General features: G+C 47.8%; 1 protein-coding gene across 1 annotated transcript in view; it reads left to right on the top strand.

The window, feature by feature from the left end:
* The first annotated feature begins 370 nt into the window (after positions 1-370).
* The window catches only part of XIRP1 (xin actin binding repeat containing 1), a 35,326-nt gene continuing 16,824 nt past the window's right edge, over positions 371-18,872 (top strand). The window contains exons 1-4 of the mRNA XM_058034277.1: positions 371-501; positions 1,748-1,802; positions 3,093-3,506; positions 4,247-4,328. Coding sequence (XP_057890260.1) covers positions 371-501; positions 1,748-1,802; positions 3,093-3,506; positions 4,247-4,328 — 682 coding nt within the window. The remainder of the gene's footprint in view (positions 502-1,747; positions 1,803-3,092; positions 3,507-4,246; positions 4,329-18,872) is intronic.

The raw sequence follows: 18,872 nt of genomic DNA, 5'->3' as shown, positions 1-18,872 counted from the left end.
AAATTATTTAAAGCTAATTTTCTTCACGTCTTTTCTTCCTTCACATCTCTCACTGTCATAGAGATGAACTTGGGGATCTAAGAGAATGAGATAAGTGGTAGACAGAGTAGAAAAGACCAATTCCCTGCATTAAGTGTGATTTAATTTTACTTGTGTCTGCTTTAACCCCATTTTGTTTTTCAAAAGTGCATTTCAGTGATGAGGTTTGCAGATGAAGATGCAGATGGAGATGAAGGCAGCATTTGTTCCACAGCCCTTTGCTGATGCCCTGAGTGGAGATGGACACACCAATTTTTGGCCTCTTTTCCCTGAGCCTTCCCATCCAGCACCAACCTTTGCTCTCTTGTTCCAGTGCCAGCAGACAGAAAACATGGAAAAAGCTGAGAGGCTGCTAAGGCCAGCCCAGTCCTTCCCTTCCCTGTGCCCTTCTCCAAGGAGCAACCCAGAGCTCAGGGCAGTTCTCCTGAGGAAAGCTGTGTCTGTCTCAGAGCTGGTGGCCAGGTGGGTGCTGTTTAACCTGTGGGTGAAGTTCACCTCAAATCTGAGGGGCTCCAGGTCTGAATTCTCCTTTCCCTCTCCACCTCTGCAACAAACAAATCTCACTCAGACCTTTCCCAAGCACAGCACCCCAAATTGCCAGGTTCAAGTGAGAGCTGTGTGTTTTCTGTCACGAGGGCTCCTCTCTGTTCTATATTTCCAGTGCATTATTGTGTCATAGAAGACAAATCCTGATTTAAAACCCAGACACACTCAGCAATCTTCACTAAATAAAATGACACAGAGGAATTTGCCCTTGACCCCGAGGACTGGAGCATTCCCAGGTGGACAATTTAAGTTTTTAATCTTGGTAGTTTGTGAGGTGCCACAGGGGAAAGGAGCAAATGCTGGAGAGATGAGCTGATGGGGAGGAGAGGGGTATGGGCACTGCATCCCCTCCTGCTTTCTCTCAACTGTCTCTTACCAAAAAGCTCCAGGGAGAATCACATTTCAGCCCAAGCCTCTTAAGGGCTGATTTCTGTTCTTGTTACAACCCATAACTGAGATCAGACCAAAGCTCTGCCAAGCGTGAGACAAGATTAGGAACAGAACCCAAAGTACATCTCCCTCCATGTAAGAGTGGCAGAGCAGCTGTCAAATCTGTCTCTTGAACTTCCCCATGGGACAGTTTAGTTCAAAATATCCCAAAATTGGTTCATTTCCACTGCAAATAGCCATCTTTCTGACAGGGTCTTTAGAGAAAGCTGAGAGTGCATTCCCCAGAGCACGGAAGAGAAGGAAGGAGGTTTATTCTGCAAAGGTCTCACTCACCACTGGTGTTATAATAGGTCAGGTGCTGACTTGATAAATCCCTTTACATGAGGTTAAAGCTGAATAAATCGACCTCCTGGAAAGCCTGACTTCATCTCCAAGCTATAAATCAGCAAAGTGCAATAATACACCTCATTCAGGCAATGTAAACCCCCTACAGATCCCCCACCAGTGGGGACATGGATGCTCCAGGGACACTTCTGCAAGGAGCTTGGGAGGAGAGAGCTCACAAAGGCTCTGGCAGCACAGCCCTGAGCTAAAACCACTCCTGTCTGGGAGATTTCTCACCTCTCTCTCTCTCTTCAAACTTCCCTTTGGGATCTGTTGGCTTTGATATTTTCCAGAGGGCAGGGGAAGGCAGAACAAGCCTGTCCACAATGTGCAAAAATAAATTCAGGCTGCAAAGGGACTCAGGTGCCATCTCCTGTCTTCCCTGCAGGTACCAGCGCATCCTGAACGGTGAAAAAAGCATGACCAAGCAAGAACATCCCAAGGTGAGAGTCAAGACTCTCCTCACAACACAGAGCTGCAGTTCTTGGCAATGAGAGACAAACAAAACCCCAGAATTTTCTGCAATAACCAGTGCTGTTCTGAGAAACCCCAGAACAGGTCAGGCCCAATTGCCTCTTAGTATGTATAGAGGAACTGGCATACATATGATGCTCCAGGATGGAAATTTCATGTATGATATTCAGGTTGCTGTGGTGTGAAAAAAATTGTGGAGGTAGAGAAGACAATCAAGAAGTGAAGGACCTGGCAGAGGATTTAGTGCTGGCTTGAATGTCATGAATGCACCCAGAGAGCCACGCTGGGCTGGCAGGGATGACTCTGGGACATCTCTGCCCTCCTCCATCACCAGCTGGAGGTTTATTGATGTTGCCCTCTGCATCTCAGATTAGGTGTTAGTGTCATTTCTGCCATTCTACTCCACCATTCTAGCACTTTCTTGGTGTTTTTTTACTGTAATTGGACTTTGACACCAAGTTCATGGGTAGATTTTGCATTTAAGGGTCTGCAGTTCAGGATCTTAGATGGAATTCCCCCCAGCCAGAAGCTGTGACTGCTGTTCTCACATCATGGCCAAGGGACACCCTCCCACCTGCCAGTGTTCCTCACATTTTGATTGCAAACTCACTGGCATAATCTGCAGTTCTCAGCTCTGTGTTTGCTCATTTGACCCTGATTTGTGATAAGGGGCCCCTTACAACCCGGAATAAAAAAGATAAGATAACACACCAGAAGCCAGATATTCTGGACTTTATCTAGCTTTTGTGCTAAAAATGGGGTTGATTCCCACTGACCACAGAAAAATTAATTCCACCTAATTAAACAAAAGGCATAATCTGATTTTTTTTTATTTTGAGTCCAAGTTTTTAAGAAGAAACTGGAGATTTCTTATTAAATGATAGAGAGAGGGACTTTCTCCTGTTTGGAAACACAATTTCATAGACTAGGAGGATGGAGATGGGAATAAAGCAATGATCCAAGAGAAGAGACAACCACTGGCCATATATTTTTGACTCCAAGGCTTTCTTGCATGTTCATGGACAAGTCAGAAGGGCTCACCTGAAACAAAAGTGAAAAAACAAGCTATTGTGCCCTTCAACAACGTTTATTTCAGAGTACATAGAAAGTGGTGGGATAGTCTTTCATTCCAGAAATCAACAGATGTGATGCTTGAAGTAGAAGAGCAGGAAATAAATATTTCACATGGTTTATTATTGAAATTATATAACAATTCATTTTGATATTTTGGGTTTGGTTTTTTGCGGGTTTTTTTTTAGCTCATGGAAGCAAGATATGCATCACAGAGCAATGCCACTCCAGTGGGGAAAAACTGTACCTTACCTCGAAGCCATCCCTGTGCCATGTGCCCAAGCAAGCCCATGGAGGGTGCTCCCATCCCTAAGATTGGTGCTCCAGCAAGGAATTTCAGAGGGCTCCTGACCAGCTGTGACACCCCTAAAACCACCCCACACTGTAGGAGCTCGCCCTGTGCCCCACTGGAGGCTCCGTCTCCCAAAGGCCCTGTGAGGAAGAGGGAGGCTGATCTCACCAGCATCCTGACCACAGTCCAGCCCCTGAGCCTGGAGAGCAAAGCCCACAGAGACCCAGCCTTCCCTTCCCCTCTCCAGAGCATCCAGAGGAAGGCACGATGGAGCCCTGCCACCACCCCAGGGAAGGAGTCTGCCACAAAGGTCAGTAGGTGCTTCAAAAAGCTCTGGAAATGCATTTTATCCTTATATATCCTGGATTTCCTGGTGGTGTTTCATCACCCACTGATGTGACCCCCTATGCCCAGGTTTCCATGTGGATGTTTATTTCTAGTGCCATCTAGCCCTGGGTGATTTGATGGCACCTGGGGCAGGGGTCAGATGTTAACAAACTGTTCCTCATGGTGATCCTCTTCCTGGAAGGGGTTGGTAGGAATGGGCAGCCTGGAGAGAGATCTACACCCAGAAAACATGGGAAAGTCTATCAACCATGTTGATATCATCTGGAATATTAATTAGGGATGAGACTCTATCAGAAATTATCTTGTTCATCTCTTTGCTGTATGGTATCAGCCCACACGAGGGACTGGTCCTTCACTGGGAGAGCAGCAAAGGGCAACTCCCATCACTACTGGGTTTGAGGCACAAAAATCATTGTGGGAGCTGGTAAAGGAAATGGATGGATAATCCTGTCTCAGAAATCAAAGACAGGTAGGGAAAATACCACTTAGCTCTGAAAATGAGGGAGAGCATCAAAAAACTGAAGCACAGCCCTTGGAGAGAACAGAGCAAAGCCAAGGCTGGGTCCTGCAGGGGAAATAAAAAGCCACCTTTGTCTCTGGAAAGCCACTGGTGCTGTCATTTTCCCCACACAGGGTCTTTGTGCAGTTCTTCTCCTCTATTTCTGGGAATTTACCTGTTTCCCTGCTGTTGCTCCCACACAGGAAGGGAAGGAGTCCCGGGACAGGCAGGGGATCATCTCCGTGGTGCCGGATGCAGCTGATGACTCAGCCACGGGCAGGAGCTGTGAGTTGGATTTATTTTGGTTTCCAGGCATCACTGCTACCCTGTTTCCACCTCTAGAGATGCAGCTGGGAAGGTTCTGCTTGGTCCTCACACGGAGCTGTGTTTCCCACAGAACCCCACAGCAGACACTGAGCAGGCGATGCTGCCTGGGGACGTGGGGTCCTGCCAGGGCTGGACACTCAGGAATGTGGCCAAGGATAGGGAGCACAGGGAGCAGACAAGCCCTTGGCTGCAGCCCTGATCAGTCCCACCACACAGAGCTGGCAAATCCCAGCACAGCCGGGATCTGGGCCAGTGATGAGTCCACAGAGCCATGTTGGCTCCCCCTGTGCTGTTATCCCAGCAGTTAAAAATAGCTGCTATTAAATACCAAGGAAGAAATACATCCATGTTTAGTTTGGGATGAGTAATATGTCCCTGCACCTCAAGCCTTGAGGAGAGGAAGAGGGAGAGGTCCCTTTGTACCTAACTAAGGAGCCTTGGCCGGGCTCCTTTTTGAATTTGGCCGCAGTGATGTATGAGAGAGAGTCATCCTTGGCTTAAGATAGGGCATGTAAGTGATCCCTAATGTTATGATATCATCAGGACTAAAGCAGGTCAGGGATATTTCAAGGCAAGAGGCATTTGTCAAGAGTGAAAAATCCAAGCTTTGCATGGGAAAGAGCAGAATTTTACCAAAGTCTGCTGTTTAACTTGGTGCTGAAAAAAACAGGTCTCCAAAAAATCCCATCATGAAAAAAAAAAAAAAAACCAGGTCTCCAAAAAATCCCATAATGACTGGATTAGAGACCTCTGGGCCATCCCAGGAAATTTGGCCCTTGATCCAGGGTCCCCTTAGACCATGTATTTAGGATTTGTTCTTTTTTCTTTCCATTTCTTTCTTGCCTTTCACACAAGAGGGGGAAAAGGATCACACACTGCCTGGATTTGAGACCCTGTATTTAATTACCCAGCTGCATGGGAAAAGCAGTCTCTTACAGGAGCACACAAATGATGGAGTTTTCCTCAGCATTGCTGGGTTTCCACAGCATTGCTGGGATTTTTTTTTTTAGTATCAGAGCACATGATGTCACCAGACTATCTAGCTCAACACTATCACAGTTTTGTGTGCCTTTTCCAGCACCAGGAATGTCTTTTCCCTGGCTGACCAGGGGTGAATCATGGCCTATCTTAGAGCCTTACACCACTCCCCAGCCCCTGACTCAAAGGCCTTGTAATAGCCCTGGCTTCATTGGAAGGGCTTTGTGTGTGAGGTCCTTCTGGGGAGGCAATTCCATCCAGGGAGCTGGGAATGCCACAGCTCCCGCTGAGGTGGGTGCTGGATTTGTTTCGAGACAGGAGCTGTAATGCTTCCTAAAAAAGTCCAGGAGCCAGCTGTCCCAAATCTCTCAGGGACCAGACACATCCAAGGCTGTACCTGTGCTGTGCTCTGTCATTCCCATGGAGCCAGAGAGGTGTTGGTGCTCCACAAGCTCCAGCAGTGACCAGGGAGATCTTCCATGGGATCCTCCTCATCCCCCACAGGGGCAGCCCCACTGCCCTTCCTGAGGGGTGAGGATGTGTCTCAGTTTGGAAAGACAGGAGTCTGCTAAGGAAGGCAGGAGCCTCCCCTGAAATGGAGAATGTAAACCCTCCCCACCCCTCCAAATTGCTATAAACTTTAAATTAAGGGGCTCTCAGGCAAAAAATATGGGAGCAGGAAATAACAGTTCTTTACTAGGGAAGAAAATAAAAGGATAAAATAAACAATGCAGTACACTAGAACAACACTGACAGAGTCAGAACAGAATCTGACACCCTGTGGGTCAGGGTGTTGGCAGCAGTCCCATTGGAATTGTGGCTCAGCCCTCCTGCAGTGTCAGGGGTGGTTCTGCTGGAGCAGGGATCCTGTAGAGAAGGATGTATTCTTCCTCTGAAGATCCAGTGGAAGGAGAGGCAGCTGCTGTTCCTCTGGGGAATCCAGTGGAGAAGCCGTGCTGGTGTCTCAAAACCTCTGGATTATATCTGGGTAGGAATGCTTGGCTCCTCCCTCTGGGCTCACATCTCCCACTGGGATGCTGTAGTTCTTATCAGCCATGCAGTGACATTCAATAGCTGTTATCAGCAGATGTCCCCTCCCCAGGGAGGAGTGATTGTGGAAGAAATAAGGAAAACTGCCCACTTGACAAAAGACAACTCCATACAGATGGTCATAGGATACATCTTGCCTTGTAATCTGGAACACGAGGGGACACCCCCAACTTGGGATGGGGAAAGCAGTGCCAAGTGGTTTGAAGCCACACAATAACTCAAGCTAAGCACAGACCAAAGTTCTCAGGGGCTAGGATGTCTGATATAGAGCTTGGCAGTGTTCAAGACAGCTCTGCTGACTTGGGTTTATCAGCAAACACACATCAGTGTGGAGCTGAATAACTGCACAAAAAGTCTAAGCACCACCGGCTGCATCTCTTTCCAGGCACAGCACAGTCACACCTGAAACACTGCTGCAGGCCTGAGCATTCATTGCTCCAGGGGATGGCTTTTATACCCCTTAGAAAAGTACATTCCCAGGCAGCCAAACCAGCTGGGCTGTGTGCCCCTGGTCACGCTGGTGATATCAGATGATCTGGAGGAAGCTGCCACCAAGGACATCACCAAGTCACTGATTAAAGAGGTCCAAGTGGCTGTAGTCTGCAGTAATGAGATTAAACTGGGCAGACTTGCACAGCAGAACAAAATTCTTCCTACGAAGGAAGATGGCAAATCAAGGAACCATTTTTCCCAAAGGGAAATAGTTGAAAGCTTGAGTCCTTTAATATTCAAAAGGAGAAGGCACCAGCAAATTTATTGCAGGTGGAGTCTTCTGAGTACTCTGGATTTAAAAATCAACAACTTCTAGATGAATTTGGGCAATCAGAGAGAGGGAATTGTGGCCAAGAAAGAGGGAAGAGGGACATGCACACAGGTTTGAGTGTGTGTGTGTATTAACACTGCTCCATTATCCAGGGCTTCCAGCTGAAGGGCCCACAGGGATGTTACCTCAGTGCAAAGATGAAACAGGAGCCTGAGGCGACTGCAAATTACAGAGCATCCAGGCAGCCTCAAACCCACCTGCAAACCCCTCCTCCCCCTTTCTATTCTATTCTATTCTATTCTATTCTATTCTATTCTATTCTATTCTATTCTATTCTATTCTATTCTATTCATGTTCATTTCGACCTCTGCACAAGGGGAATTTTCAAAGCAAGGAGAGGAGGTGAAGGAGAGGGCAGGAAACAGTGGGATCCCCATACTGCAGGCAGGGAGACTGGGGTTTGGTTCAAGGGTTTGCTTGACAGAATCACAGAATCACAGAATGATGAGGTTGGAAGAGACATCTGAGATCATCGAGTCCAACCTATGCCCTAACACCTCAACTAGCACCAAGTGCCATGCCCAGTCCTTATTTTAAACACAGCCAGAGATGGTGATTGTACCACCTGCCTGGGAAGAGCATTCCAGTACTTTATTATTCTTTCGGTGAACAATTTCTTCCTAATATCCAACCTGTACCTTCCCTGACATAGCTGGAGGCTGTGTGCTCTGGTTCTGTCAGTGCTGCCTCATGGAAGAGACCAACCCCACTTGTCTACAACCTCCATTCAGGAAGTTGTAGAGAGCAATAAGGTCACCCTCAGGACTCTGCTGGTCAGAGTGACCCCAAGATAAGTTAGAAAGTCTCTTTTCCCAGCCCAGTGGTCGAAGAAGGAGTCAGAACTCCTCAGTTCTCAGTCTCAAGGTTGTTTATTGTTTTTTATCTATAAAATTCTTTCTCCTGGCCTGCAGAGATCTGCTCAGCAGGTCAGACAGAAACACTCTGCCTGCTTCCAGGCAGTGTTATCTTTTTATACTAAAAACTACATGTACAATATTCACAATTATTTTCCAATACCTATCACCTATGTTAGACAGCGAGCTTCTACTCTAAACCAATCCAGAAGTGCCAACATCACAGCAGAAGATGGAGGCCAAGAAGAAGAGGAGAAAGGCTGGACATGCCCAGATTCCTCCATCTTGCCCCCTGAACCCCCATTCCAAAAACCCCAAAAATCTATTTTTTCACCCTGTGATAAACTAATTATTATTCTACTTATACTTTTGTGGCTTGCAGATCTTCATATAAGGTTGGCAACTTGCTCCATGGGTTGTAATCAAACTCACAGGGGCATCTTGGGCTCTGTGCCAGCATCTCTGAGCCCCCTGGCTGGGGTCCTGGCAATCCAGGACAGCCAGAGGGATGTCCTGAATTCCTTCAGGTCACCTCTAAGCCTTCTCTCCTCCAGGCTAAACAACCCCAGCTCCCAAACGGGGAGGCTCCATCCCCTGCTGGCTGCAGCCCCGCTCGTTCCCTGCGAGGGGGTGCGGTGCCATCTAGCGACAGCGGCACCGGCTCTCCTCCATCCCAAACCCGGGCTCCGCAAGGATGCTCCGGGCTACGCGAGGACACTCTGGGCTCCGCAAGGATGCTCCGGGCTCCATAAGGATGCTCTGGGCTCCACAAGGATGCTCCGGGCTCTACAAGGATGCTCCGGGCTCCTCAAGGATGCTCTGGGCACCACAAGGATGCTCGGGGCTCCACAAGGATTCTCCGGGCTCCACAAGGATGCTCCGGGCTCCTTAAGGATGTTCCGGGCTCTACAAGGATGCTCTGGGCTCCTTAAGGATGCTGCGGGCTCCACAAGGATGCTCTAGGCTCCACAAGGATGCTCTGGGCTCCACAAGGATGTTGCGGGCTCCACAAGGATGCTCGGGGCTCCACAGGGATTCTCCGGGCTCCTTAAGGATGCTGCGGGCTCCACAAGGATGCTCTGGGCTCCACAAGGATGCTGCGGGCTCCTCAAGGATGCTCCGGGCTCCACAAGGATGCTCCGGGCTCCACAAGGATGCTCCGGGCTCTGTAAGGATGCTCGGGGCTCCACAGGGATTCTCTGGGCTCCTTAAGGATGCTCCGGGCTCCACAAGGATGCTGCGGGCTCCACAAGGATGCTCTGGGCTCCACAAGGATGCTCTGAGATCCACAAGGATGCTCCGGGCTCCACAAGGATGCTCGGGGCTCCACAAGGATGCTCTGGGCTCCACAAGGATGCTGCGGGCTCCTCAAGGATGCTCCGGGCTCCACAAGGATGCTCGGGGCTCCACAGGGATTCTCTGGGCTCCTTAAGGATGCTCCGGGCTCCACAAGGATGCTGCGGGCTCCACAAGGATGCTCCGGGCTCCACAAGGATTCTGCGGGCTCCACAAGGATGCTCTGGGCTCCACAAGGATGCTCTGGGCTCCACAAGGATGCTCCGGGCACCACAAGGATGCTGCGGGCTCCACGTCCCAGCAGCGCCGCCCTCCCTGTCACGGTGACTGACCCGGGGCTCTGCAGCCCTCATTCCGCCCTCTGCACCGTGCTGCTCAGCAGATGGGCTCGGGAGAACATGGCCAGTGAACTGGAAAGGTCTGAAATGCTCCCTGAAAGGCGGGGGGAAATGCTGATTTAAGATAAAAGGCTGTGCTCACGCCAGAGTTTCAGGAAGCTCCGGCACTTGATAGATATGACATGATAGAGGCTGGTACAATCAAAATAATCCTTAAAAGCTCATTTCCCTTCCAGCAGTTGCTTTTCATGGGCACAACAAGCTGGAGCTGAATGTCAGGGCTCATGTAAATGGCCAATCTGTCCAGGCCTCACTGCTTTGTGCCTCTGCAACTCAGGCAGGAGGGAAACTTGGGGTTCAAGCACGAGATCCATCTTGTGCCCCATCACAGAAAGGAGGGGCAGCAGGACATGCCACCCATCCCTGTCACCTCTCTCAGCCCCTGTGACCCATTAGGGGAGCTGGGATCATAGGCATTTTTTGGGGAGGCTGCCATGGGAGCACACAGTAGTTCCCAGGGATTCCTGGAGGGCAGGGGAGGGATCAGCCTCTGCTACTCAGCCTGGCTGAGATCTGCCAACAATCAAAGCAGACAGGCCTGTGCCTCCTAATTGGCTTTTCCTGCAAGCCCCAGGCTCTGCTTTCACTCAATCTAACCTAAAGAGCCTTTTCCTTGCTGAGACCCTCATGCCCTCTTCCCTGGGCTTCCAGCAGGAGCCACCCCATGGCCAAGGGCTCAGGGCTGCCCTCTGCTCCAGACCCTGGGGCTGCTCATCTCTCCCCTCACACTCTCTGTGCCTCTCAGAACACCCCAGTGCCTCTGGGATTTATTTTTTCTCCTTTCCTGCCTTCTAATTAGTTGCTGTCTTTCAGACAGGAGGACCAAACCCTTTCCCCTGGAGCTGTGCAGAGCTGCCAGGGAGCTCAGATCTCTCAGCGCTGCAGGGGCACTGAGGGGACACACATGGAGGTGACAGCCCAGAGCAGAGCAGGTCCTTCACCTGGGGATGGAGAGGGACAGCAGGAGTGTGACAGCCAGCCTTGTGTGCGGACACAGCACACAGATGTGGCAGATGAGAACAGAACTCCACACAAATACACACACACACCCCCTGTGTGCTCCTGCCAGGCACAGGCAGCCCATGGCACACAAATACCCACTGCCAGCTGCTGACTGAGCTGATCTGCTCTGCCATTTGCCTCCTGCATTCATGTCCCTCCATGCACATGGAATAAATAAGATATTGTAAAATCCATGTATCCCGGGGCTGTTATTATATATATATATATATATATACACACATATATTATACATATCTATATATCTATATCTATACTATATATATGCATATATATATATATATATATATATGTGTTGTTGTATTAGTGCAATACAACAAGATATCTCAGCTCCCACTGTGCTGTGGTGTTTGCAGGCACCACTGCCACCCACTTGGTGCTACGTGAGCAGGTGTGTGCTTGCTGACAGCCCCTGCCATCCCCAGCCCTCTGCCCCAAAACCTGGCTGGCCATCCAGAACCTGCTATGACCCTCCTGGCAGCTCCTTTTCTGACCCTCATTATGGAGGGAAGCAACAAAGAATGCAGAGACCGCTTCAGAAGGAGGGGTGATGATCTCCGGAGGCACAGACAGAGGGGAACAGCAGCTCATGGCCCTGCAGGATGGTGAAAGAAGCTGGACAATGGCAGACAGGAGCTGGGCCCTTCCAGGAGCCTCATGAATACAGATGTTCATCCGCAGCTGGACAGGTTGTGATGGAGGTGATGCCACATGATATTGGCAAGGAAACCACGCCTCATGCTGAGTTGCAGTCTGGGTGATGTGTGGTGTTCCCTCCTGATCCCTGCAGACCCACAGAAAAGAGAGGGGCAGCAGCCCCTCCAAACACCCCTGGAAAAGGAAAAGTCCAACAGAACTACTCAGGAGAAGTGCATGAAAAGCCTTAAACCTCTCAGTGCTTAAAATGGGCTTGTAAAATGAGGGAAAGGAACTTTTTATGTGGGGCATAGTGAGAGGACAAGGGGGAATTATTTAAAACGAAAAGAGGAGAGATTAATATTAGATGTTATGGGGAAAAAGCCTTTACTCAGAGGGTAGTGAGGCATTGAAATGGGTTGCCCAAGAAGTTGTAGATGCCCCATCCCTGGAAGTGCTCATGGCCAGGTTGGATGGGGCCTTGAGCAACGTGGTCTAGTGGAAGGAGTCTCTGTCCATGGCAGGGGGTTGGGAACTGGGTGATTTTTAATGTCCCTTCCAACCCAAGCCACTCTGGGATTCTGTGAAAGTGGAAAATCAGTATCAGTTGCTTGGCCCTTTGCAACAAAGAGCATGGATATTTATCTCAGGTGATGGGGCCTTGTGGCACTGGCACAGCCAACCCACATCTTCCATTGCCATGGGGTAATGTTCTCAAACATAAACTCTCTAAAGGTGTCAGAAAAGCAAACCAAGGAGAGAACAGCTGGGCCTGATTCAATATTACTGGGTACATCAGTCAGATTGTATCTCAGCCTGCTAAAGCTCTGAAAACCACCCCCAGAGTGTTTGGTTATGTTTGTATTTGTGAATCAGCTTGGCCAGGCAGCATCACCAGCTCTGGCACACCATTAACAAGCTAAAATAGTACCCTTTGCCCATCTGGACTTTGAGGGCATCAAGAGTCCTCCAGGTCTAAGTGCTTTTATTATTATTATCCCTCTCCAAACACTTCCCAGAGCAGCCACCTGTGACCCCACAACAGGAGCAATTCCCAGCTTACCATAAAGCAGGTAGAATGGTTGCCCTTCTTTAGTCACTTTCCCAAAGAAATTTTTTTTCATTCTTGCTTCTAAAATGCTGTAACTGATGAGGAAACAGGGAACCAGAAATTGTAGGTAATACCTCTCACCTTCCCAGCATTTCTCTTCAAACTTTGGCTGTGGCCAGAGGTGGCAGGGGGCCTGGCTGTGAGGATCACAGCCTGAGGACATGACAGTGAGTCAGGGAAATGCCTCTTCCCCATTGCAGCACTGCCTGGCTGCATCCCCGTCTCCTACCAGGTTACACCAGGGGTATTTTGAATGAATAAATTCTGAAAATAAGCCAGGGCCCCAGCCTTTCCCAAACCCCTGCTCAGAATTGCTGGGACTCATGATTGACTCAGCCTGGTGGAAGAGCCATTTCACTGTTCCCTAAAAATAGCCCAAGTAGTTCATCCTCTCAACATAGCCCAGCTCCCCGAGATAAAACCAGCTGCCAGAGACCACTGGGAGGCAGTGAACAGGACTGAGGGTGTGGAGTGTGGAGCTGGGCTCCTTTTGGGATACACAAAGGGCTGCCTGGCCCTGGGCTTCACACAGAATTTCCACTGGGGCTGTCTGAGACACCACTCAGCTGCTGGGACTGCAGAGACCTCCCTGTAAGTAATCGTGGGGTAGATTAGAATGGGGTGAAGTGTTGCATGAATATGAACCTCAGACTGATCCTAAAAAGCAGGGGAAAGGAGGATGCTTAGTGCTTCGTGCTATGAAAGTGGTCTTGGAGCTCATGGAAAGCCTGGATTTTATTCTGCTGGCCTGGATTTTGGTAAATCCTGCTCTGTGCTGCAGGTGTGCTCCATGTAGGGTGGCTTTGGTTTGGTTCATGACCATGGTTTAGGGCACCTGGGTGTGTTCTAGACAGAAACAGAGCATTGTAACTGTGTGCTTTTCTTATAAATGCTGAAATTTTTTCTTAAAATACTGAAAATCTCAGCTTTGAAGCTTAAATTCATGGGGACAGATCTTAGTGTCTACTCTCTCCCAGACAAAAATACTGTAATTTATGATCACCTTGAGCACAAATAGGGGAAAGAATCTGTATGGGATCCAGATGCTGGAGGTGAAGGGGACACCTTGCAGACCCAAATCCTGCTCAGGGCTGGTAGTAGGTAGGAAGCAAAATGTGAAGTGTTCAGAAGGAAATGAGCTTTGCTTCATCTTACATCCCTGGAGAACAGGAGATAGGGAGGATTAGTTAAGGGGGGAATTTCTTTCTTTCTTTCCTCAATCTCTGTCTCCAGAGAGGGTGGAAAAATGTGTTTGTGCCCCTAAACCAAACAAAGGGCTTCAGGAGGGGGTCAGCAGCACTAATGTGGCCATACCTCACTCCCTGTTTGTGCTCACATTTGTGGAAGGACACTCCAAAAAGCTGTGTCACTCTAAGGTGGAGCAGAAATGTGCCCCTGTGTGCGCATATGTGTGCCTCCCACCTGATCATCCATCTGCCTTTTTGGCTCTAAGGGCTGTCTCGTGGTCACCAGGAGAGCCAGGACTTCAGGTCCAGCCCTGGGGATGCCCCTCAGTCACCATGGGAAGGGCCTGACCTCAGCTGAAAGTTGTATTTTTTTCAGCTCATGTATTCATCAATGGCCAATATTTCTTTCTGAGATTATTGTCCAGATGATGGCTGTGAGAATAACAGAAATTCAGTAATTCAGTGTAAAACTGTAATTCTGTGATTTTTCAGAGAAATTCTATAGCTTTCCCCAGTTCCCTCCAGGTCTCCAATCTTTGAATCAAAAAAAAAAAACAAAAACCAACCATGAAGTATCTTCAGACTTTTGTTAGAAAAAATGGATTTAGGGAAAGAAAGGTGGAGTTGTCTTCCTTTCCCTATGCCTCAGATACAGGTATCATTTTGTGAGAAGAGGCAAAATATTAAAAATCCACACTCTTGTTCAGGCAAAGTGGTAAATTATTCACTAGAGGCAATTAAGGGATTCAGCATGGGTGGAAATTTGTAGGAACATCTTGCAAAAGTTGTTTTCAGCCCTTGAATAGACTCAGTATTTTACAGGATACAAAAGCTTCCTTTTGGGGGGAAACCTGGCAAGGATGCCCTAAACCTGTAGTAACAGGGAGGGAGAAAATCCTTCTTTAGCACTGGTGAAAATCTCAGGACTGGGTCTGAAGAGAGTAATAGGAATCTTTCCTTGAAGTACTGTGCCTTACTGGTATCCTACACTTCCGAGCCAACCATTTCTCTCCTCTTCCACATTCTCACTGGCAATTTGCCTCACTCAGAAACAAACGGAAATCCCTGGGAAATCTCAGTAGCTACGAGTGGGTTTGGGGTTTTCTCTTTAAAGAATACTGCCAAACTGGTTTGGGGTGTGACTCCTTCATCCAAAACAGCTTTAAGTTTTCTTGGCTGCCAGCAACGCCGAGCTGCCAGCAGCATGGAAACACCAGGACAGGAATAGAAAGGCAAAGCAGGGCCCTGCAGCTCCTCAGGGCACGTGGCATCCCTGCAATGCCCCCACGTAAACACCGTGGCACGGCAGAGAGGTGCTGAGAGACGCAGAGCCCTGATCCCAGCTGGGCCCTGCATCCCAGGCAGGACGTGGGGCTGGGGATGCTCACGGATGCCTGCACACACATTCCCAAGGGATCTTTCCACAGGGGTGAGAGAGGGCTTCCCTTAAAAGGCCTGGTATGTGTGGCATGCCAAGAAGCCCTCTCCCCAGGCTGAGGCTGTTCCAGTGGGAGCTGGGAGCTGCTTTTCCTGGGGAAGGGGGGTTTAGAGGGAGGGGAGCTGCTGTCATGGATGGGCATCCTGAACTCCAGGCTGTAGGGGCTGAGATGCTGGGATGATGAGGGAACAGATCCTGGGAGAGGGGTTAGGGATAAAAGTAGTGTGTTACTGTTGGTTTGGGCATGATATGCACACCTGTGATCAGAGTCTAAGAAGAAAAAAGGTTTTATTTTGTTCTCCAGCTTTCTTTCTTAACAAAGAGCATGATCTTAAGTCATTAACTACTTCACAACAACATATTTATTGGTGCAAAGCAATTAGCGTCAATATCATCAGTAAAAGTTTTACAGAAATTTACTAAAGCATCTACTTATTCATCTACACATCTACTTATATAATTACTTTATATTATATTTTATATTTTATATGTTATGTTTATATTTATATGTTATATTTTCATTATATTATATTTTATATAATAACATTATATTATGTAACAACTTCAGATCACGGTCTTAACAAAGAGCATGATCTTAAGTCATTAAATACATCACAATAATTTATTATATTTATTGGTGCAAAGCAATTAGCATCAATATAATCAGTAAAAGTTTTACAGAAATTTAATAAAGAATCTACTTATTAATCTACACATCTACTTATCTACTATTTAATGTACACATCTACATATGCAGGTAGTCTAGCTTACAAAAATTTTCCTGTATCTTTTCTAATCTATTTCTATGCTAACAGCCTTTTCTCCTTTGCAATACATACGCTGGAAAATCATCAATTGTTATTTCTTCTATTAACTCAGCTTTGCTTGCATGCCAAGCCCCTCCATACCAGTGCTGATGGTGGGATAGAGGAGACAGAGAAGTGGGGAAATGGATGTTGAGCAGGGGTGTTTGTCATGACTGCAGTGAAAAACCCCTCTGTGAATGGCAGATAAAGAATCACTGGAGGGTACGAGAACGAGCAGGGCGTGACCCACGATGTGTCAGGGGCAGTGACACACAGGGGACAGTCACTAAACATCCCTCGGCCTTGATTAACCCTTTATCGAGTCAGCAGAGTGTGGCGGTGCTCACAGGGGTCCCAGGACAAGAGAAGAGATGAAAATTTTGACTCCATGTTACAAAAGGCTGATTTATTATTTTATGATATACATTATGTTAAAAGAAAATTATATATTAAAACTATACTAAAGAATAGAAGAAAGGATTTCATCAGAAACCTTGAAAGGAAAAGGAAAGGAATTATGATAAAATATTGTGACTGCTCACAGCCTTGACACAGGTGACTGTCATTGGTCATCAAGTAAAAACAATTTCACATGCTGGGTAAACAGTTCTCCAGATCACATTCCAAGTCAGCAAAACATGGAGAAGCTGAAGCTTCTCAGCTTCTCAGGAGAAAAGATCCTAATGAAAGGATTTTTCATAAAATATGTCTGTGGCAGCAGAGGGACACAGAGAACGAGGTGATTCCCAGGGCACAGGGCAATTTGTGCCCAGGGCACAGTCAGGGCTGCGCCCACCTCCCCCAGGCCCTTGGTACCAGACCTTGGGGTGATGCTGGAACCTCCCTGAGGAAGGACAAGCCCGCAGCAGTTGGCCCACGCGGGAAGGCCACGTCCCCAAACGCCAATGCCACTCGCAGCTGTCTCTCAGCAGAGCTTCTTGGCATTTTTTTGGTGCCCAGAATAGAGTCCTCCACATTCCTGGATTTTTGCAATGCCCAGAAATAGCCCCAAGCCGCCCTGGGGCAGATACTCAGCTCTGCCTGAGGCTAAATTTTCCCAGCTCTGGTCAGAAGCTCTCTAAATTACCTGGGGGGTCATGATGCTGCTCCTGCAAAGGACATTCCAGCTGATACCAAAGAGCCAAAAACATTTGCAGGAGTGACCAAAGATCATGAGCCTTCAGTTTGGAGGTGCTGGAAATTGCAAAGAGATCTGATTTTGAAAATCAAGGGCAGGAAACAAGATGCTTCTCAATAACTGGTTTTTTTCCTTCACCCCTTTCCACCCTCTCAGATTTGCAAATGCAACTTTACATGTGTGCAAAACATTAATTATTTTACTATAATTAGTGGACAATGCCTAAAAGCATGAAATGATAATTTAAATCTTATTTCCTCTTCAACACAGTTGGTCTTTAGTTACATTATTTTATTTTACCTCTTTGTCTAGCACCTTCCTCTGTTTCTGGTGCTTTTCTTTTCAGCCCATTTCCCACCCCAGAAATCACCTTTTAATTCTGTGTACCAGAGCTCCTCTAATAATTGCAAGATATGGCTTGCAAACAGGGCAAAATCTCTCTTAAACCCTTTCAAAAGGGAATAATTTCTATTTATTTGATATGTGTTAGTCATTACATTTATGTTCTATAGCAGCAGAATTCCCCACCTCCAAATCAGGGATCTATTGTAAGTGATGCTGGACAAATTTATTTGAAAGGACAAGGTGTGCTCATGAAAGTTTGGAATCAGAAAAAAAAAGCCTCGTTAGGTTGTATGATTTTTATTAATCATCCAGCTCTAATCAGTGCTGTTCTTATATCTGAGTTGGTAGGTGAGCATGAGGAAATCTCAGTACTTACTTTTGAAGGTCAATTCCTAGAATGTATAGCTGTAACAGGTACTCTTGGACCAAACCACATGAATTCTATGTAAAAAAAGCACATGAATTCTATGTAAAAGAACATGTTTACAATTGCCACTCTGGCACATAATGGGCTGATCAATGGAAGAAAGAAAAAGCTTGAATTTCAAACACCCACGGTCCTTTGTAGGACTGAAAATGAGAGAAAGTACTGTGGTTTGAAAAGAGAACAAAGTGTGATCACAGGGGGGAGCACCCGTGAGGGTGAGCAGGGTGTTTTAGAGCATGACTTGTCCTCAGTCTCTGCTAGATTCTAAAATCCCATCCATGCTTCCTGTTGCATCTTTGTCCTACCTCTTTTTCCCCTTCCTTTAGAAAAAAAAAAAAAGGTGCTATTTTAACATTCTCTAAGCCTCATGAGTGGGTCATGAGGACAATGAGGAGCAGATAGAGATACTCTCCTGCCCAAATGCTTTCTGTCCCAGGACCACCCTTCCCTGCCCACCCATCACTGAAGCCTCCCAGAACCACTTACCTTTTCAGCAGCCTCCAAACTGGGGCAGCAGCGAGCCTGCCCTGCTTCCCACACCTCCCTCAGAATGTGTCCCCTCTGGCAGAGCTTCCCTGTAGACCAGGGCTGCTGGCAGAGGGGTTAGGGCAGGGATTTAAACCTTTCCCTGCTGGCTGAGCAGCCCCAATGGGCTGCCTGGCTCCTGGATTAAGCAGCAGCACTGGTTTCCCAGCCAGCTTTTATGGGTGCTCACCCAACTGTGCAAATTCCCCCAGCTCAGCCATGGAGCTGTGCTGGTATTTAGGAGTCACTTTGGTCAGGAAATTGATTCTCTGGGGAGAAGAACTGGGAGGAGGATGGGACAGATGTGATTCTGCACATGCAGCCGCCACCTCCAAGGGCAGAGGCACTCAGAAATGGGGTCCCCATCTGTAGGGATGTGCTTCCAGCTTTGGGACAGGTCAGTGGGGTGCTAATGTTTCACTGGAATGAACAGCAGGGACAAGCAGTTAGGGACATGTCCAGTCACACAG

This window comes from Melospiza georgiana, chromosome 1 (genome assembly GCF_028018845.1).
Source record: "Melospiza georgiana isolate bMelGeo1 chromosome 1, bMelGeo1.pri, whole genome shotgun sequence".
In the NCBI taxonomy this organism is placed as follows: Eukaryota; Metazoa; Chordata; class Aves; order Passeriformes; family Passerellidae; genus Melospiza; species Melospiza georgiana.
The sequence above is the reverse complement of the archived record's forward strand: the minus strand, read 5'-3'. Positions and strand labels throughout refer to the sequence as shown.